Genomic DNA, 19801 nt, shown 5'->3' on the forward strand with positions numbered 1-19801 from the left:
AATTAAAAGATAAATTAAGAAGACCAAGAAGTGACAGTCTTTAGAACTCCGAAAATAGCAGTGTGACAGAAGAGTTACAAAAACACAAGTGAGACGCGACTTTAGGCCACACTTACAGAGAAAACAGTGACAGACAACTTATTATTTTTTTATCGGGGAGGCTGTCAAATCAACATTCGCAATCTTTTTGGCCTTTGTAACAAGCGAGTAATACGTACTGCTGCAGGCCGAAGGCCATGTGTGTGGGGCCCAGCAGTGCAAGTGTTACCTCATTAGATGCCTCTTCCAGCTTGTTCTGGTAATCTGTCAAGGTGCGTCTCAGAGTCTCAAGGACAACAGAGAAGCTCGGGGGTTTATCTTTGTCCTTGTGGATGCCTACAGAAAAATACAGAATGAAAATATACCATTAAAGTCACAAAGAGACAACAGTCAGCTGAAAAGACATCATGATACATGAGTAGACTCATTCTTCTAAGTACACTGCTGCATAGCCAAGTAGTAATCGATTTCTAAACGAGTGGTCAAATTAAGTTCATGATATATCAAGTACAAATTTATGGCTACTTTGTACCTCAGTCCACCCTGTAGTTTGTAATAAGATCTTTTTTCTTTTTTTTTTCCCATTTCCAAAGGAACTATAGTATTTGTACATACCTGTCATCCAACAATTAAATAAACAGTCTATACTAAACACTGTTTGGGAGAGTTAAATATACTTACTCTGGTCCCTGTGTTTCTGATAAGTCAGGCCTATTTTTCTCAACCAGTAATTTCTGAACCCAAGAGCACATAATTTTCTGTTATGCTTAGAAATGATATTCTTCAATCCTTAAAATTCTCAAGTTACAATTTGAAATAAATTATAAAAATGCTATTACTATCTACATAGGCCCACATCATGTTTCAATTAAAACTCTTAAAACCGATACCCATTGTAAAAATGTATTTCCACATTATGCTCTCAAACTATTTTAATTTAGCTAGGACATAAGTTAGTTGAGTTAATCAAGGTCACATGGTTAAATGCAGTTTAAAATATTAATCCAAATCTTCAAAAGTTTAGTTTCAAAAACTACTTTAAACTGCTTATTGTATTACTCATAAAGTGTAAAACAATAAGTAGCAAATTTTAAAACATACTAAAAGTGTAATAATCTCCCTCTCATATTTTATAATCTAAATATTAATATAGATATGAAGCATTCATAATAACTTTTTTATTATTCATTGATTCATTCATTCAACTAATTCAACGTGTGAATGTATTCCTACTGTGTACTAATCCTAGACATTAGGCAAACGGAGGTGAACAAGAGTGGTGGAATCTGTTCTTATGGGATTTACCATCTAAAAAGAAGAGATGAGACAGTAAACAATTACATAAGCTCATTCATCCATTCCTCAAGTATTCAGTTGCTGGAACTTTAGGGAGAGGAGGGAAGAAGGCAGTAACAAAGGAAAGAAAGGATGAGTAAAGGGGGGATAGTCTTTGGTTAATAACAGAACAACTTTATTTACCTCAGAGTATTAATGATAATTATTATTTTAATTTTGAACAAAATATTATTAATAAACATTACATTCACCAAAGTATAATGTAAACACTATCTGAAGTATGGGTACACCTTAAATTTTATTAAAGGAAAGAATAATAATTAACTGAAAAACCAAAAGTAATGTGGAAACAACACATATCCCAGCGAGAGGGGAAAAAAAGAAGGCAGTGCCCTCAGCCATGAAAATGAAGGAGACAGTACTCTTCGGAATGACTATGAGTTGGAGAGACAACTCATTAAAAATTTTATTAGAGGTCTTACCAAATATATTTTTTTTAAATTGCTCTCTTGCGCAAGATTAAAAAAAAAATGTAATGTATAATTCTTTTCTTTTGCTACTACACAAGTAGGCCATGAATAAATCATTCAAGGACACCCGGGAAATCTGTTAGCTTATACAATAAGGGAGAAAACTTGCTCTTAGAAATCCAGAAGAATAAAATCGCCATAATATGGTTGTTGAGGGATAAGGGGACAAAATGCCCTCTCCTTACTAACCCATGCAAATCTTATATTCTACATACAATAAAGTCTCTCTGCCTGAAAATGCTTTCACAATAAAGTTCAAATGAGGTGAAAAGTATGCTTTATGTCCCGGCCACCTTCATTATAAAAAGAAGTACTTACTGGTACCTTCACATGACAGTGTTCACAAGCAAAAAGAAAGGACCCAGGAGCTTACTGACTAAAATGTGATTCAACCTAATAATGCCCTAATCACTGCACTACTGGCACCCCAAACAATAAACTATTAAACTATCCTATCAGTGAAAGGACTAAAAACTCACAGATGAAGAACAGTAATAAATAAATAAATAAAGTAAAATTTTAACAGTAGTCATAAATGGTTTTTCAAACGTCAAAGTGCAAATGAAGAACAGCATGTGTCACAACCATTTATAGTACCATTACTCCAACTCAAAATCTTCTTAGTTCCTCTGTCCTTGTCCCTGTCCACGTATGTCTCTTTACACGGTGCCAGCCTGTACTTTCACGTCACTGCTGCCTGTCTCAATCTCTTTCTCACTTTTAAGTAGGTTTCAAGTCTGGGTGCTCAGTCATGTCCGACTCTTTGTGACCCCATGAACTGTAACCTGCCAGGCTCCTCTGTCCATGGGATTCTCCAGGCAAGAACAGTGGAGCAGGTTGCCCTTTTCTTCTCCAAGGTCAAGTCCGGGTTCACTTTGACAAAGCTTTTCCTTGAATTAGTACCCCACAGAATGGAGTGAGATGGAAGGAAAGGGTCCAAACCTTCCATTTAAATGTTCCCTTTTGAACAATCTGAAAAACTAAATATTTTTACATGACTCAAATAAACCACTGTTTTTCAGGATGGTGTTATCTATCATCTCAGTAGCCTACAGTTCCACAGAAGAAACAGTAAAAGAAACACAAACTGGAATCAAGATTGCCGGGAGAAATATCAATCACCTCAGATATGCAGATGACACCACCCTTATGGCAGAAAGTGAAGAGGAACTCAAAAGCCTCTTGATGAAAGTGAAAGTGGAGAGTGAAAAAGTTGGCTTAAAGCTCAACATTCAGAAAATGAAGATCATGGCATCCAGTCCCACCACTTCAAGGGAAATAGATGGGGAAACAGTGGAAACAGTGTCAGACTTTATTTTTCTGGGCTCCAAAATCACTACAGATGGTGACTGTAGCCATGAAATTAAAAGACGTTTACTCCTTGGAAGGAAAGTTATGACCAACCTAGATAGCGTGTTCAAAAGCAGAGATATTACTTTGCCAACAATAGTTCGTCTAGTCAAGGCTATGGTTTTTCCATTGGTCATGTATGGATGTGAGAGTTGGACTGTGAAGAAGGCTGAGCACCGAAGAATTGATGCTTTTGAACTGTGGTGTTGGAGAAGACTCTTGAGAGTCCCTTGGACTGCAAGGAGAGTCCATTCTGAAGGAGATCAGCCCTGGGATTTATTTGGAAGGAATGATGCTAAAGCTGAAACTCCAGTACTTTGGCCACCTCGTGCGAAGTGTTGACTCATTGGAAAAGCCTCTGATGCTGGGAGGGATTGGGGGCAGGAGCAGAAGGGGATGACAGAGGATGAGATGACTGGATGGCATCACTGACTCTATGGACGTGAGTCTGAGTGAACTCCGGGAGTTGGTGATGGACAGGGAGGCCTGGCGTGCTGCGATTCATGGGGTCGCAAAGAGTCGGACACGACTGAGCGACTGAACTGATCTGATCTGAGGTGAGTCTATTTCCTCCACCTTGTCAACCATTCTCTCTACTTAAGTATCCTACAAGACCTCAATTATTAAGAAATAATGGACAGGACTTCCTAGGTGGCTCAGTGGTAAAGAATCTGCCTGTCAATGCAGGAGACACAAGTTTGATCCCTGATCCAGGAAGATCCCACATACCACGTAACAACTAAGCCTATATACCACAACTATTGAGCCTGTGCCCTAGAGCCTGCAAACCACAACTACTGAGCCCACACACCCTAGAGCCCATGCTCTGCAACAAGAGAAGCCCCTGCAATGAGAAGCCCATGTACCACTCACCAGCAGTGGTGAGAAGAGAGAGCTAGAAAGTAACCTAGGAGTGACCCCTGCTCGCCGCAACTAGAAAACAGCCTGTGCAGCACTGAAGACCCAAGAATGCCAAAAATAAATAAATAAATAAAATTATTTTAAAAACAAGAAATGGACAGAATATAAAATAAAAGACTCTATCTACTATAGAACATGAATAGTCATATTCATCCTCAGAATAGAAAAAAAGAAAACAAAACCCTGTTGTTTAATACTGATTTTTAATCATGTAATAAAACACAGAAAATAACATTAAAATGGGTTTTTCACCTGAGAAAATATAAATATTTAATACAATTATGACTAAGAAAATCCCTTTTTCATTCTAAAAGCACTGAATATAAACATTTTGTTGGCAGTTATATTTTACAAGCTCAGACTACATTCCATATATTAACTCATCTTATTTACTGAGATCATAAACATCTTCATTATCTTGCAAACATTGGTTCCCATCCTGGAGTTAAAAAAAAAAAAATGGCTTATAACTTCCCTCACATACAGACAGTATTATGTAAATCCTACTCACCCACCCACTATGTCCCCAGGAAGAGTTCAAAAAATACCTCCTTTACCAAGGTTTAAGAAATGTGTTGGGGGTGGGGAAGGGGCTGAGCATCCTTGATGAGCTCTGTAGCCTGGTGGGCATCTAGGCGCAGTAGCTGGAGAGCCATGGATTAACAGTGGAAAATGATGCCACCAAGCTGGGTTCAGTGAAGATCTTGGAATCTCAAGTGACAAGGTCAAGTGGTGGCCTCAACTTGCAGTGACAAAATGGATATGGTTATCATAACGGGCAGTGGATTCGAAGTAATAAACAAAATGGTTTTACCCACAGAGATCACTAGCATTGGCTACTGATCACAGTATTCCTGGGACTAAAACAGATAGGCGCTCTATTTGAACGTTACTCAACTCGTATAAGTAAAAAAGTTCTCGTATACAAGGTTATTGTTACCATCTTTCTAAATTCCATATATATGCATTAGTATACTGTATTGGTGTTTTTCTTTCTGGCTTACTTCACTCTGTATAATAGGCTCCAGTTTCATCCACCTCATTAGAACTGATTCAAATGTATTCTTTTTTTTTTTTTTTCTTTTTTAAAAGATTTATTTATTTAGTTTTCTATTTTGGCTGTGGTGGGTCTTCGTTGCTGTACAAGGGCTTTCTCTGGTTGCCACCAGTGGGGGCTACTCTTCACTGTGGTTCTTGGACTTCTTGTTGCCATGGCTTCTCTTGTCGCAGCACAGACAAATGTATTCTTTTTAATGGCTGAGTAATACTCCATTGTGTATGTGTACCACAGCTTTCTTATCCATTCATCTGCTGATGGACATCTAGGACTCTGTGGGAGAGGGAGAGGGTGGGACGACTTGGGAGAATGGCATTGAAACATGTATGATATCATACATGAAACGAATCGCCAGTCCAGGTTCGATGCATGATACTGCATTCCTGGGGCTGGTGCACTGGGACGACCCAGAGGGATGGTACGGGGAGGGAGGAGGGAGGAGGATTCAGGATGGGGAACACGTGTATACCTGTGGTGGATTCATGTTGATATATGGCAAAACCAATACAATATTGTAAAGTTTAAAAATAAAATTTTAAAAATACATTAATTAAAAAAAAAAAAGATGAAAAGCCAGAAAAGTTCTGGGTCTGATTACCAGAAGTAGAAGTTAAATCTATACAAAAGACATCTTGGCCCTCAACCAATTCTGACTTGACTTTGTTCACAGACCCAGTGCCAGTAGATCCCCTTTAGGAACCCAAACGATCCTGTGCAAAAAGATCATACTGCAAATCTATCTCCTAGCCTTCCTCCAAGAAACATGCTGGGGAAGGGGAGTTACACATACCTCGGATAACTGGGCATTGGATTGGAACTGACTCTAATTCCTGGAGAGCTAATATGCTACTGTGGTTCACTAGTTAGGAGAGGAGCTTATACAAGAAAGCTTCGGTTAAAGTCTAGCTTCAGTGGGCCCGAGGTGAACCCACACAGTTGTTTTCCCACTTCGGACTGTGTTGTTATCAAAGACAAATGCAGAAACTGGCACAATGCCCATATTAGTTACCTGACCCACAGAATGAGGAGCTAACAGAGGAAAACAGGAAAAAAAGTAAATGGAAGTCACCAAAACTCTGATCTACCCAAATAGTAAATCAAAAGTAAAGCCACATTCCTAGAGAGACTGCAGAGGTTAGTGCCTCTGTGAAAGATGATAAAGGGTGGTGATTCCAACCACATCAGCATTCAACTCATCTATCTGGCTAGTGCAGAGTACAGATGGGTCTTAAGAAATGACAGTGAATTACTGAAAGCATAATCACACATGATTCCAATTACAGCTGCAGTTACAGATGTAGTTTCATTGTTGGAGTAAATCAATCCATTTCCTGGAAACTGGAATGAGGCTATTTCTTCTATCCTTTTAATAAAAACCACCAAAACAGTTTCTTTCTGCTTGCAGGACCAGCAATGTACCCTCACGACCCTACCTCAGAACCACATCAACTCTAGCATAATCCAGTGTATAGAAATCTCCATCAGCTCTCCATTCTGGAAGACATCAAGTGTTCCATTTCATTCTCTACCAAGTTGATGATATTATTCTGACGGCTTGAGTTTAAGCAGGCCAAGTTTGGCAGGTCCTTACAGGCGAATGATAGTATAAGATTTTAGAATTTGGGAAAAAAGCAAGCAATCCTCTACAGATAAGTATTCTCTTGAATATCAGCTTTTGACTCGCTACTGGTCCTTAGCAGACACTGCATTCACACTCCCCAGTTTAGCATGTGACCTGAGTTGCCCACAATGAAATGGTTACTGTCAGATCCACCAACCCCATTAATTTGAGTATTCATGATAGCACTCTATCTCAAAGGAAGGTGGTATATACAAAACTGCTGCTACTGCTAAGTCGCTTCAGTCGTGTCCGACTCTGTGCGACCCCACAGACTGCAGCCCACCAGGCTCCCCCGTCCCTGGGATTCTCCAGGCAAGAACACTGAAGTGAGTTGCCATTTCCTTCTCCAATGCATGAAAGTGAAAAGTGAAAGTGAAGTCGCTCAGTTGTGTCCGACTCTTAGCGACCCCATGGACCACAGCCCACCAGGCTCCTCCGTCCATGGGATTTTCCAGGCAAGAGTACTGGAGTGGGGTGCCATTGCCTTCTCCAATATACAAAACTGGGTTCAAACAAATCCTGCAGGCACAAGCAAGCTGCGTGAATAAGTAATCCAGATTTCCTATTCTTGTTACATTGCTTCTTCTGTCTTAACCTATATCCTGAACCTGTGGACAAGTTCCCGATAACCAGTTGACTAATGTCGGGGGTAGGGGGGCGGGGTGGAGAGAATGGGCTTGTTATATAGATGTTTCTGTATGATATGCTGACATTACTCAAAAGTATTGGACTTCCCTGGTGGTCCAGTGGTTAAGAATCTGCCTGCCAATGCAAGGGACATATCCTCAATCCCTGGTCCAGGAAGATTCCACATGCTGTGAAGCCTATATGCCACAAGTACTGAGTCTGCACTCTAGAGCCCGAGCTCTGCAACAAGAGAAGCCACCATAATACGAAGTCCACACACTGTAACTAAAGAGTAGCCCCCACTAGCTACAACTAGAAAAAGACTTCGTGCAACAATGCAGACTCAGAGTGCAGCCAGAAACTAATTAACTTTAACAAAAAAAAGTAGACAGCTGCATCAAGACAGCCCTATTCAAGGGTGGCCTTGATGGATGGTGATGAAGCAAAAATCCCCCCAGTATGCAAAACTTCAAGTACTGGACTTGACTATCATTTTGTCTGGAATGAGAGATGATCAAAGGCACAAATATACACTAATCTGGAGGTAGTAGCTAGCAGATTGGCTGAATGGTCAGGGACTCCAAAAGATGATAGGAAAACCGGTCCCAAGGTGGTCTGAGCAAGTGTGTGGACAGACCTCTTGAGATGGGCACTATGCCCCGATCAACTGAGGTGGAGGAGGATCTTAATAATCAGGAGAACAAAATGAAGTATTCTGTGGGTGTCAGATCAGATCAGATCAGATCAGTCGCTCAGTCGTGCCCGACTCTTTGCGACCCCATGAATCACAGCACGCCAGGCCTTCCTGTCCATCACCAACTCCCGGAGTTCACTCAGACTCACGTCCATCGAGTCAGTGATGCCATCCAGCCATCTCATCCTCTGTCGTCCCCAATCTTTTCCAATGAGTCAACTCTTTGCATGAGGTGGCCAAAGTACTGGAGTTTCAGCTTTAGCATCATCCTTCCAAAGAAATCCCAGGGCTGATCTCCTTCAGAATGGACTGGTTGTGGGTGTCAGCTAGCATATTTTCCCAGTCACTTTTCTCCCTGCTCATCTTTGTCACCCCTACAACACAGGAGTCACAGCAGCAAGAGTAGAGGGAAGGCATGGGCTTGGCAGCATGGATCTTCACTCACCAAGGCTGTCAGGTTTACAATTCCTGTTAAGTGCCAGCTCTATCGATACCAAAGACAAACACTGAATCCATGATATGCCACCACTCCTGACGCACCAGCCATCTACCTGATGGCAAGTTGATTATATTAAGTCATTTCCATCATGGAATAAGCAATACTCATTCTTACTAGACATTTACTCTAGAAAGGCATTTTCCTTCCCTGATCACAATATTTCTGCTGAAATTGTCATCCACGAATTTACAAAATGTCTTATTCACCATCATGTATCCCACAGCATTGCTTCTGACCAAGGAACTCATTTCATAGCAAATTAAGTACTATGGAAATGGGCTCATTTACATAGAACTCACTGGGTTCAATCCTTGGTCAGGGAACTAAGATCATACATGTCACCATGTGTGACATGGTGTGACCAAAAAAGTTATTTAAACAGTTAATGGACAAACAATCCCACTTCCGTATATCCAAAGGAACTGAAAGCAGAGCCTAGCAGAGATATTTCTATACCCATGTTAATAACAGCACTACTCAAAATAGCCAAGAGATGGAAGCAACCCAAAGGTCCATCAACAGATAAATTGATAGATAAAATGTGACAAATACATAACATTGGAGTCTTGTTGTTGTTCAGTCATTAAGCCATGTCCAACTCTTTGTGACATAATGGACTGCAGCATGCCAGACTTCCCTGTCCTTCACTATCTCCCAAAGACTGCTCAAACTCATGCCCACTGAGTCAGTGATACCATCCAGCCATCTCAGCCTCTGTCACCTCTTTCTTCCCCTGCCTTCGATCTTTCTCAGCATCCAGGTCTTCTCCAATGAGTCGGTTCTTCCTATTATATGGCCAAAGCACTGGAGCTTCTGCTTTGGCATCAGTCCTTCCAATGAATATTCAGGGTTGATTTCCTTTAGGATTGACTGGTCTGATCTCCTTGTAGTCCCAGGGACTCTCAAAAGTCCTCTCTGGTACCATAATTTGAAAGCATCAATTCTTCAGTGCTCAGCCTTCTTTTGGTTCAACTCTCACATGTATACATGACTACTGAGAAAACCATAGCTTTGACTATGGTTGACTGTGGTTTTCTCTATGAACCAAAGCACCTTTGTTGGGAAGGAGATGTCTCCACTTTTTAATACACTGTTTAGGTTTGTCATAGCTTTTCTTCCAAGGAGCAAGTGTCTTAATTTCATGGCCACAGTCACTATCTGCAGTGATTCTGGAGCCCAAGAACATAAAAGCTGTCACTCTTTCCACTTTTTCCCCTTCTATTTGCCATGAAATGATGGGGCTGGATGCCACGATCTTAGTTTTTTGGATGCTGAGTTTCGAGCCAGTTTTTTCATTCTCCTCTTTCACCCTCATCCAGAGGCTCTTTAGTTCCTCTTTGCCTTCTGTCATTGGAGTGGTATCATCTATATATCTGAAGTTGTTTATATTTCTCCTAGCAATCTTGATTCCAGCTTGTGCTCGATCCAGCCCAGCTTTCCCATGATGTACTCTGCACAGAAGTTAAATAAGCAGGGTGACAATATACAGCCTAGTCATACTCCTTTCCCAATTTTGAACCAGACTGCTGGTCCATGTCTGATTCTAAATGTTGCTACTTGATCCACATACAGGTTTCTCAGGAGACAGGTAAGGTGGTCTGGTATTTCCATCTCTTTAAGAATTTTTCATAGTTTGTTGTGATCCAAACAGTCAAAAGCTTTAGAGTAGTCAATGAAGCAGGATATGCTTTTCTAGAATTCCTTTGCTTTCTCTATGATCCAACAAGTGTTGGCAATTTGATCTCTGGTTCCTCTGCCTTTTCTAAACCCAGCATGTACATCTGTAAGTTCTTGGTTCATGTACTACTAAAGCCTAGGTTGAAGGAGTTTGAGCATAACCTTGCTAGCATGTGAAATGAATGCAACTATATGGTAGTTTGTATATTCTCTGGCACTGTCCTTCTTTGGCACTGGAATGAAAACTGACCTTTGCCAATACTGTGGCCACTGCTGAGTTTTCCAAATCTGCTGACAGATTGGGTGCAGCACTTTAACAGCATCATCTTTTAGGATTTTAAATAACTCAGCTGGAATTCCATCACCTCCACTAGCTTTATTTGTACTAATGCTTTCTAAGGCCCCCTTGACTTCACACCGGGATGTCTGGCTCTAGGTAAGTGGCTGCACCATCATGGTTATCCAGGTCATTAAGACCTTCTTTGTATAGTTCTGTGTATTCTTGCCACCTCTTCTTAATCTCTTCTGCCTCTGTTGGACAATGGAGTATTATTCAGCCTTAAAAAGGAATTCCTGTCACATGCCATAATATGGATGAACCTGGAGGATATTTTGCTAAGTAAAACAAGTCAATCATGAAAAGATAATATATGATTTCAATATAAGAGATATCTAAAGTAGTCAAATTCAGAGAAACAGAAAGTAACATGATGGTTATGAGGGACTTGCTGGCCAGAGAAAAGCTGGTAGTTACTTTTATGAGCTTCCCTGGTGGCTCAGTCTGTAAAGAATCTTCCTGCAATGTGGGAGTAGAAGACCTGGGTTTGACCCCTGGGTTGATGAGATCCCCTGGAGGCAGGCATGGCAATCCACTCCAGTATTCTTGCCTGAAGAATCCCCATGAACAAAGAAGCATGGCAGCTACAGTCCATGGGGTCACAAAAGAGTCAGACACGACCAAGCAACTAAGCATAGCACAGAAAAATTTTATGTGTAAACTTGACTGGGCTACAGGCCCAGATATTCAGTTAAAAATTATTTCTGGGTGTGTCTATGAGGCTATTTCTGGACGAGACTGACATTTGCATCAGCAGACTGAGTAAAGCGGACAGCCCTCCCCAATGTGGGTGGGCCTCACCCACTCCACTGAAGGCCCAAATAGAACAAAAGGCGAAGTAAGAAAGGATTCTTTCTGTCCACCTGACCACCTTCAAGCTGGAAATCAGTCTTCTCCTGCCTTTGGACTCAGATTCAGACTGGAACTTACACCATCAGGTCTCCTGTTTCTCAGGCCTTCGGAGTCAGACTGGCTCTCCTGGGTCCCCTATTTCTCAGTCACCTTAATTGTGTGATTAGTTAGTGAGCACACTGACTGTTAGAAATGTTGAGCCCTCTTACTGCGGTCGCTCCCTTGGATTTCACAAATCAAAGCTTTGAGCATGATAAAGTAGGACAAGCTTGGTTTGTAAACCTCAGTGAACTGGGAGGTAAGGGGAGTAAGCAAGAAGACACTGGCAAATGACACCAAAGGAGACCTGTGTGCTGCTCTTACAGACATCCTCAGTCTCTCAGTAACCCATGAGCCTCTAATTAAAAGGTGCCAGCCACAAGGATCCTGAGGACAAGTAAAAGTCTCAAGAAGATACTAGATCTAGGCAAAAGGAGAGATGAGAGGAAAGTACCACGTGACGTCCTGATTTTCTTAAGAATAGTCCCTGAAGCTGCCCGACTCCTGGGTGATATATACATACCTAAAGGCACCATATGTTCTTGCTATTATTTCCTAGGGCCCTTCAGCCTCTCCTAGTAGAAAGCAAAAGGATACTTCTGGAGTATTACAAATGATTTCCTCAAGGAAGGAAAGGTTGAAGAAGGTTGGAGGGGCTTTTGTCTCAGTCTACACAAAAGTCAAGCTGCCTGAGGAGGATTCAAGAATGAATTAGAACAAAAACTTTCTTTCATGAACCTAATGAAGGAAAAGTCACATTCTAGAGGTGAAACCGTAAAACCATAGTAGGAAGCAACACTTGAGGCAGAAAGACTACATGGGTTCAAAGTCGGAAAGGACTTCTCCCTTATACACACTAAGCATTTCTATCGGAAAAAAAATGAGTTAGGAGTAGCTGTTGTATAGCAATTTCAGCAGAAAGTAGAAGGCAGAAATAGGAAATAAATGTCCATGATTGATTAAATTGAGGTCATCTTATCTAATAATAGTAAGCAATCAAGGTGGCATTTCCATAAGGCATGAAAGACGGTGACGTCATTTCCACTGAAGATAGAAAGTCAGTCTTCTTGGCGACTCTTTATGAACTGCTACCCAAAAAGCTGCTAAAATCTTGAAAGAGATTCCATGACTACCTTTATAACCTCAAAAATTATCGTTTAAAATACAATATTGACCTACTGTTAACTCATTCATGCTTTTATTCATTGAAAAAATATTTGAGTGCTTCCTTTGTGCCAAGTATTGTCTACCTGCTTAAAACTCTTTAGTAAATGAAAGAGACAAAGATCCTTGCCCTCATGGAGCTTGGATATTGAGATGGTTGATTTTATTGCCAACTTGACCGGGCTAAAGGATGCCCAGAAAACCAGTAAATCACTTTTGGATGTGTCCATGAGAGTGTTTCTGGGACATATTAGCATTTGAATCAGTAGACTAAGTAAAGAAGATGTGCCCTCACCAACGTGGGTAGGGGAGGCAATATCCAATCTGTTGACTTCCCTTACCTACCCCCCACTCTTAGCCCTCTCCTCCTCCAATCCCAAAGAACAAAAGGAAAGAACGGAAAATTCTCTTTTTTCCTAAACTGAGACTTCCATCTTTTCCTGCCCTCAGACATCCTACTCCTGGTTCCTGGACCCCCAGGAACCCCCAGTTTCTCAGGCCTTCAGACTCACATTGAATTATATTACTGCCTTTCCTGGTCCTTCAGCTTGCAGAGGAAAGATCACAAGATTTCCTAGCCTCTATAACCATGTGTGCAAACTCCAATATCTCGACTCTTGTGTGTATCTATATAATCTTATTGGTTCTATTTTTCCAGAGAACCTTGACAATACAGATATAATAAAAAATGTACCACATAGTCTGGCAGAAATGCTTAACAGTAATAAGTGCCATGGGGAAAAAAGGGAGAGAGGTAGGGAGGAACAAATTATTTAGTCATCTTTGTGTAGCTGAACCCAGGGTTGACACAGTAGGCAATCATAATTGTTCAGGCTCTTCCACAAAATGTTGAGCAATAAAGTTTATTAATAATATCCCTCTTGGTTAAGTGGCAAAATTCCAACTTGAGCTGGTATGGACAGAAAGAGAGTCCATTATGGTTATAGAGGGCTATTTGATGGAAGCCAAGAGCAAGAATAAAATCAAGTTCAGAGCAGGTATGTAAATAGTCAAGTATCAAAGGGAAGAACTGGCATAGTCAGAAGAGTTCACTGGGAAAAAAATTTAATGAAGATTTTACAGAAATGTAAGCAGGTTAAGAGAACAAAAAGGATATGATGTGATACCACAAACCAGCAAGAAAGAAGTTCAGTTCAGTTCAGTTCAGTCGCTCAGTCATGTCCGACTCTTTGCGACCCCATGAATTGTAGCACGCCAGGCCTCCCTGTCATCAGCAACTCCCAGAGTTCACCCAAACTCATGTCCATCGAGTCAGTGATGCCATCCAGCCATCTCATCCTCTGTTGTCCCCTTCTCCTCCTGCCCCCAATCCCTCCCAGAATCAGAGTCTTTTCTAATGAGTCAACTCTTTGCACAAAGTGGCCAAAGTATTGGAGTTTCAGCTTTAGCATCAGTCCTTCCAAAGAACACCCAAACAGGAGATGGCAAGAGTGAACATCGACATTCTAGGAACCAGCAAACTAAAATGGACTGGAATGGGTGAATTTAACTCAGATGACCATTATATCTACTACTGCGGGCAGGAATCCCTCAGAACAAATGGAGTAGCCATCATGGTCAATGAAAGAGTCTGAAATGCAGTACTTGGATGCAATCTCAAAAATGACAGAATGATCTCTGTTCATTTCCAAGGCAAACCATTCAATATCACAGTAATCCAAGTCTATGCCCCAAACAGTAATGCTGAAGAGGCTGAAGTTGAACAGTTCTATGAAGACCTACAAGACCTTTTAGAACTAACACCCAAAAAAGATGTCCTTTTCATTATAGGGGACTGGAATGCAAAAGTAGGAAGTCAAGAAACACCTGAGGTAATAGGTAAATTCAGAGAAGGCAATGGCACCCCACTCCAGTACTCTTGCCTGGGAAATCCCATGGATGGAGGAGCCTGGTGGGCTGCAGTCCATGGGGTCGCTGAGAGTGGGACACGACTGAGCGACTTCATTTTCACTTTTCCCTTTCATGCATTGGAGAAGGAAATGGCAACCCACTCCAGTGTTCTTGCCTGGAGAATCCCAGGGACGGGGGAGCCTGGTGGGCTGCCGTCTGTGGGGTCGCACAGAGTCGGACATGACTGAAGTGACATAGCAGCAGCAGCAGCAACAGGTAAATTTGGCCTTGGAATATGGAATAAAGCAGGGCAAAGGCTAATAGAGTTTTGCAAAGAGAACGCACTGGTCATAGCAAACACCCTCTTCCAACAACACAAGAGAAGACTTTACACATGGACATCACCAGATGGTCAACACCAAAATCAGACTGATTATATTCTTTGCAGCCAAAGATGGAGAAGCTCTATACAGTCAGCCAAAACAAGACCGGGAGCTGACTGTGGCTCAGATCATGAACTCCTTATTGCCAAATTCAGACTTAAACTGAAGAAAGTAGGGAAAACCACTAGACCATTCAGGTATGACCTAAATCAAATTCCTTATGATTATACAGTGGAAATGAGAAATAGATTTAAGGGACTAAGTCTGATAGATAGAGTGCCTGATGAACCATGGACGGAGGTTCATGACACTATACAGAAGACAGGGATCAAGCCCATCCCCATGGAAAAGTAATGCAAAAAAGCAAATGGCTGTCTGAGGAGGCCTTACAAATAGCTGTAAAAAGAAGAGAAGCAAAGAGAAAAGGAAAGATATAAGCATCTGAATGCAGAGTTCCAAAGAATAGCAAGGAGAGATAAGAAAGCCTTCCTCAGTGATCAGTACAAAGAAATAAAGGAAAACAACAGAATGGGAAAAACTAGAAATCTCTTTAAGAAAATTAGAGATACCAAGGGAACATTTCATGCAAAGATGGGCTTGATAAAGGACAGAAATGGTATGGACCTAACAGAAGCAGAAGATATTAAGAAGAGGTGGTAAGAATACACAGAAGAACTGTACAAAAAAGAGCTTCATGACCAAGATAATCACGACGGTGTGATCACTGACCTAGAGCCAGACATCCTGGAATGTGAAGTCAAGTGGGCCTTAGAAAGCATCACTACAAACAAAGCTAGTAGAGGTGACGGAATTCTAGTTGAGCTATTTCAAATCCTGGAAGATGATGCTGTGAAAGTGCTGCACTCAATATGCCAGCAAATTTGGAAAACTCAGCAGTGGCCACACGCCTGGAAAAGGTCAGTTTTCATTCCAATCCCAAAGAAAGGCAATGCCAAAGAATGCTCAAACTACCGCACAATTGCACTCATCTCACACGCTAGTAAAGTCATGCTCAAAATTCTCCAAGCCAGGCTTCAGCAATACGTGAACCGTGAATTTTCAGATGTTCAAGCTGGTTTTAGAAAAGGCAGAGGAACCAGAGATCAAATTGCCAACATCCGCTGGATCATGGAAAAAGGAAGAGAGTTCCATAAAAACATCTATTTCTGCTTTATTGACTATGCCAAAGTCTTTGACTGTGTGGATCACAATAAACTGTGGAAAATTCTGAAAGAGATGGGAATACCAGACCACCTGACCTGCCTCTTGAGAAATCTGTATGCAGATTCAGGAAGCAACAGGTAGAACTGGACTTGGAACAACAGACTGGTTCCAAATAGGAAAAGGAGTTCGTCAAGGCTGTATATTGTCACCCTGCTTATTTAACTTATATGCAGAGTACATCATGAGAAACGCTGGACTGGAAGAAGCACAAGCTGGAATCAAGACTGCTGGGAGAAATATCAATCACCTCAGATATGCAGATGACACCACCCTTATGGCAGAAAGTGAAGAGGAACTCAAAAGCCTCTTGATGAAAGTGAAAGAGGAGAGTGAAAAAGTTGGCTTAAATCCCAACATTCAGAAAATGAAGATCATGGCATCCAGTCCCATCACTTCATGGGAAATAGATGGGGAAACAGTGTCAGACTTTATTTTTGGGGGCTCCAAAATCACTGGAGATGGTGACTGCAGCCATGAAATTAAAAGACGCTTACTCCTTGGAAGGCAAGTTATGACCAACCTAGATAGCATATTCAGAAGCAGAGACATTACTTTGCCAACAAAGGTCCGTCTAGTCAAGGCTATGGTTTTCCCAGTGGTCATGTATGGATGTGAGAGTTGGACTGTGAAGAAAGCTGAGCGCCCAAGAATTGATGCTTTTGAAGTGTGGTGTTGGAGAAGACTGTTGAGAGTCCCTTGGACTGCAAGGAGATCCAACCAGTCCATTCTAAAGACTGGAAAAGCAATACTAATACCAAGAGACGCCTACAGGGTCAAGTGGAGGTAAGCTATCATCATAGACAAACACAAACCACAGCTGTGGGAGAGAACCCGCTTGACAGGAGCCATAGCCACCAAAAATGAAACCACTGCCAGAAACACACTGGAGGGAGTGGGGGAAATAAACACCATGACATTCTCTGCTTTCCCTTCTTCCTCCACCCTCTTAATCTCCTGCTGGTGCATCGACAATCCAAATCCAACCCCCAAGCCAGAGGGCAAAGGAGCCCCGATCATGCAGTCCACAGAGGTCAGCCTCCAGAATGCAAAACAGAGACCAGAGGAGAATGAATAACCAGCACAATATGGAAAAAAAGACCACTATAACAGAACAGAAATCACAAATTCAGCACACAATCAATCCCTTTCCCAGGAACAAGAAATTAAAAAAGATGGTCACTGAAAGATGAGAATAAAAAGAAAAACTTTATTAGAAGACAATTCTTTTTCTATAGGTTTAGTAATAACTTATGAGTTTCTTTGTTATCAACTATTTAACTTTAAACCTCAAAGGAGACATGACCTCATTATTCTTAGGCTTTCTAATTCAACTCTGCACATTGAAGCATTAAGATATGATAATAATTTTACAATCTTAAAGATCCTTAAAACCATTAAGCAATGACACATATGAATAATAAAACACTATCACTGAAAAAGAAAATTTTATTCCTCAAAGCTTTAGCAAATACAATTGAAAACTGGATCTTTTTAATGTCACTTTTATACACCTTGATTTTACAGTGACAAACAATGAAATACTAATGCTTTTGGAAAAAGTTTAAATAAAAACAAAGAAAGTTAAAAATAGATAACAGCAAATCTCACTCAATTTCTAATGGCTCACCAGCAGAAATCTGCAGATTCATAATGTGAAATGGGCCTTGATCATATTTTTCTGCTTTTATAAGGACAACAAACTTTTCTGAATTTAAGGGTTTCCTAAAGAACTTATTTGTCAAATATGCTTGATTCCTTTAGAACAGTCTTGAAGCTATTTTAAGGTGTAAGGAATTGAATTTTACATGCTTTTTTGAAAAATATAGTTGAGTCAGAAAGCAACTAAATAATTTGAGGCTAACAGTATGCCAAAAGAAAACTGAGGTAGAGAAGTGAAAATATATAAGTCAAAGCCACTATAGTACACATAAGGGCACACACACACACAAATTAAGGAAGCAGAAATCATGGAATGGAGAGCATTCATTAGTAACTAATGCTTTTCGCTTGATACCAAAATATGCCTACCCGATATACAATCTTTATAGTTCTCTATCATATTAAGTGGGCTAATACTAAAACCAAAGCGTTTTACCAAAGCACTCTATCTGGAGAGTATGTGCACTGTGGTAGGAAATGAAGGAGAAAACCAGACTGGAGAGCAGCGGTGAAGAATATGCACTGTTACAGCCTGTGTCCTACATAACCTTTTGAATACATGACCTTTAAGTTGCTGAAGGTTGCCTCAGAATTTGGCTCGGTTTGATGGAAACATCTGTTCCCCTTGCAGGTATACTGTATGGACTTTCTTCTCAGTTGGATTCAGAACACAGCAAGTGAGCCCTTGTCTGTCCAATCACACAGACACCAACACTTGTAAATCAAGTTCAGGTAGGACAGCAGCAGGTCCACAGTCCGTCACCCTTTCGCAGCCAGCTAGGCCAACTGACCGCTGTGAGAACTGCTCTTATCATGTCATCAAATCAAAACATGTTGAGATGAGGGACTGTAAGAGGCATCTGCAGAATTCCCAAAATGTAGGGACTTTGGAACATTGACAGATGCATCTGTCATTTTATACCTTCAACTAACCTGATGTCCACTGGCCCGACACAGAAAAGCTGTCCAGGATCGATTCCAATTCTTTCACGTTATTTTCACATGTCTCCACTAGAAAAGCCTGGTGCTTCTTAGCCTTTTAATTAAGAAAAAAAATTACACATAATAAGGTCACGCATTATAAGAGTTGCAGATTTTTTGTGTGAATACATAAAGCACAATTAAGTATAAATGAGCTAATAATTACTCCATTCAAATCTATTATTAATAAACCTCTATCTTAACCATTTCTTTTACTTGGCCTAATGCAACAATGTGTAAGGTCTCAATAACAATTGACTGAGGCCTCAGTGCCTGGCACTATTCTCAGTACTCTAACATAGCAATTCTTTCTATCATCACAACAAATCTATGAGGGAAGGGCCATCATTATCTCATTTTACAGATAAGGAAATGGAGACACAGAGAAACTGAGGAAAATTTTAAAAGATTATACTTGCAGTCATGTAGCAAATTGCCAGATAGTGGTCAAAAGTGAATGCAGTATGACAAATTAGAAGGAACTGTAGCAGACTACTCAAGAGCTGATGGCAGCTTAGATTAGGGTCCTGGCAGAGAAAAGGGTGTGTGGGAGTATAAGCACTGAAGGATGTTGAAGGGGTGCATACTTAGAAGATAGAATGGCCAACCTTGGTAACACTGCATTGGGTTAGATTACATTGACTGGATTGGGTTGGATTCGATTGGACTGGATGAGGAAATGCTCAGATAAAATGAGAAGTCAAGACTGATCCCAAGGTTTCAGACTAGAACTGGGTGGACTTCAGCAGCTGAGTAAGAACCATGGAAGTAGAGGTGGTCTTATTTTGGCTGTTTCTGCTTATTTACTTGTTTGTTTCTGGTGGGTAATGTTAATCATAAATTCTGTTTAGATCATATTCCAGTAAAGCACTTTTAAAAGACTCCCAGCACCAGTAGACTACGTGGCAAATAACTGACCCTAAATATATTTGAATTAAAAAAATAAATAAAGTAAAAACTATGAGAGGCAGCTGGATGCAATGGTATAAAGCTCAGAAGA

At 40.8% G+C, this 19801-nt stretch overlaps 1 protein-coding gene across 8 annotated transcripts in view; it reads right to left on the minus strand.

Annotated features, from left to right (window-relative positions):
• Window positions 1-19801, minus strand: part of CCDC171 (coiled-coil domain containing 171) — a 341254-nt gene that overhangs the window by 224808 nt on the left and 96645 nt on the right. For all 8 annotated transcript variants that reach the window (XR_009495531.1, XM_003586376.6, XM_059889397.1 and 5 more), the window contains 2 exons: window positions 18754-18856; window positions 269-375 (listed from right to left, as the gene is read on the minus strand). Coding sequence is in view for 7 of the 8 variants with exons in the window: in XM_003586376.6 (XP_003586424.2) it covers window positions 269-375; window positions 18754-18856 (210 nt within the window). In the remaining variant the exon portion in view is untranslated. The remainder of the gene's footprint in view (window positions 1-268; window positions 376-18753; window positions 18857-19801) is intronic.

This window comes from Bos taurus, chromosome 8 (genome assembly GCF_002263795.3).
Source record: "Bos taurus isolate L1 Dominette 01449 registration number 42190680 breed Hereford chromosome 8, ARS-UCD2.0, whole genome shotgun sequence".
In the NCBI taxonomy this organism is placed as follows: Eukaryota; Metazoa; Chordata; class Mammalia; order Artiodactyla; family Bovidae; genus Bos; species Bos taurus.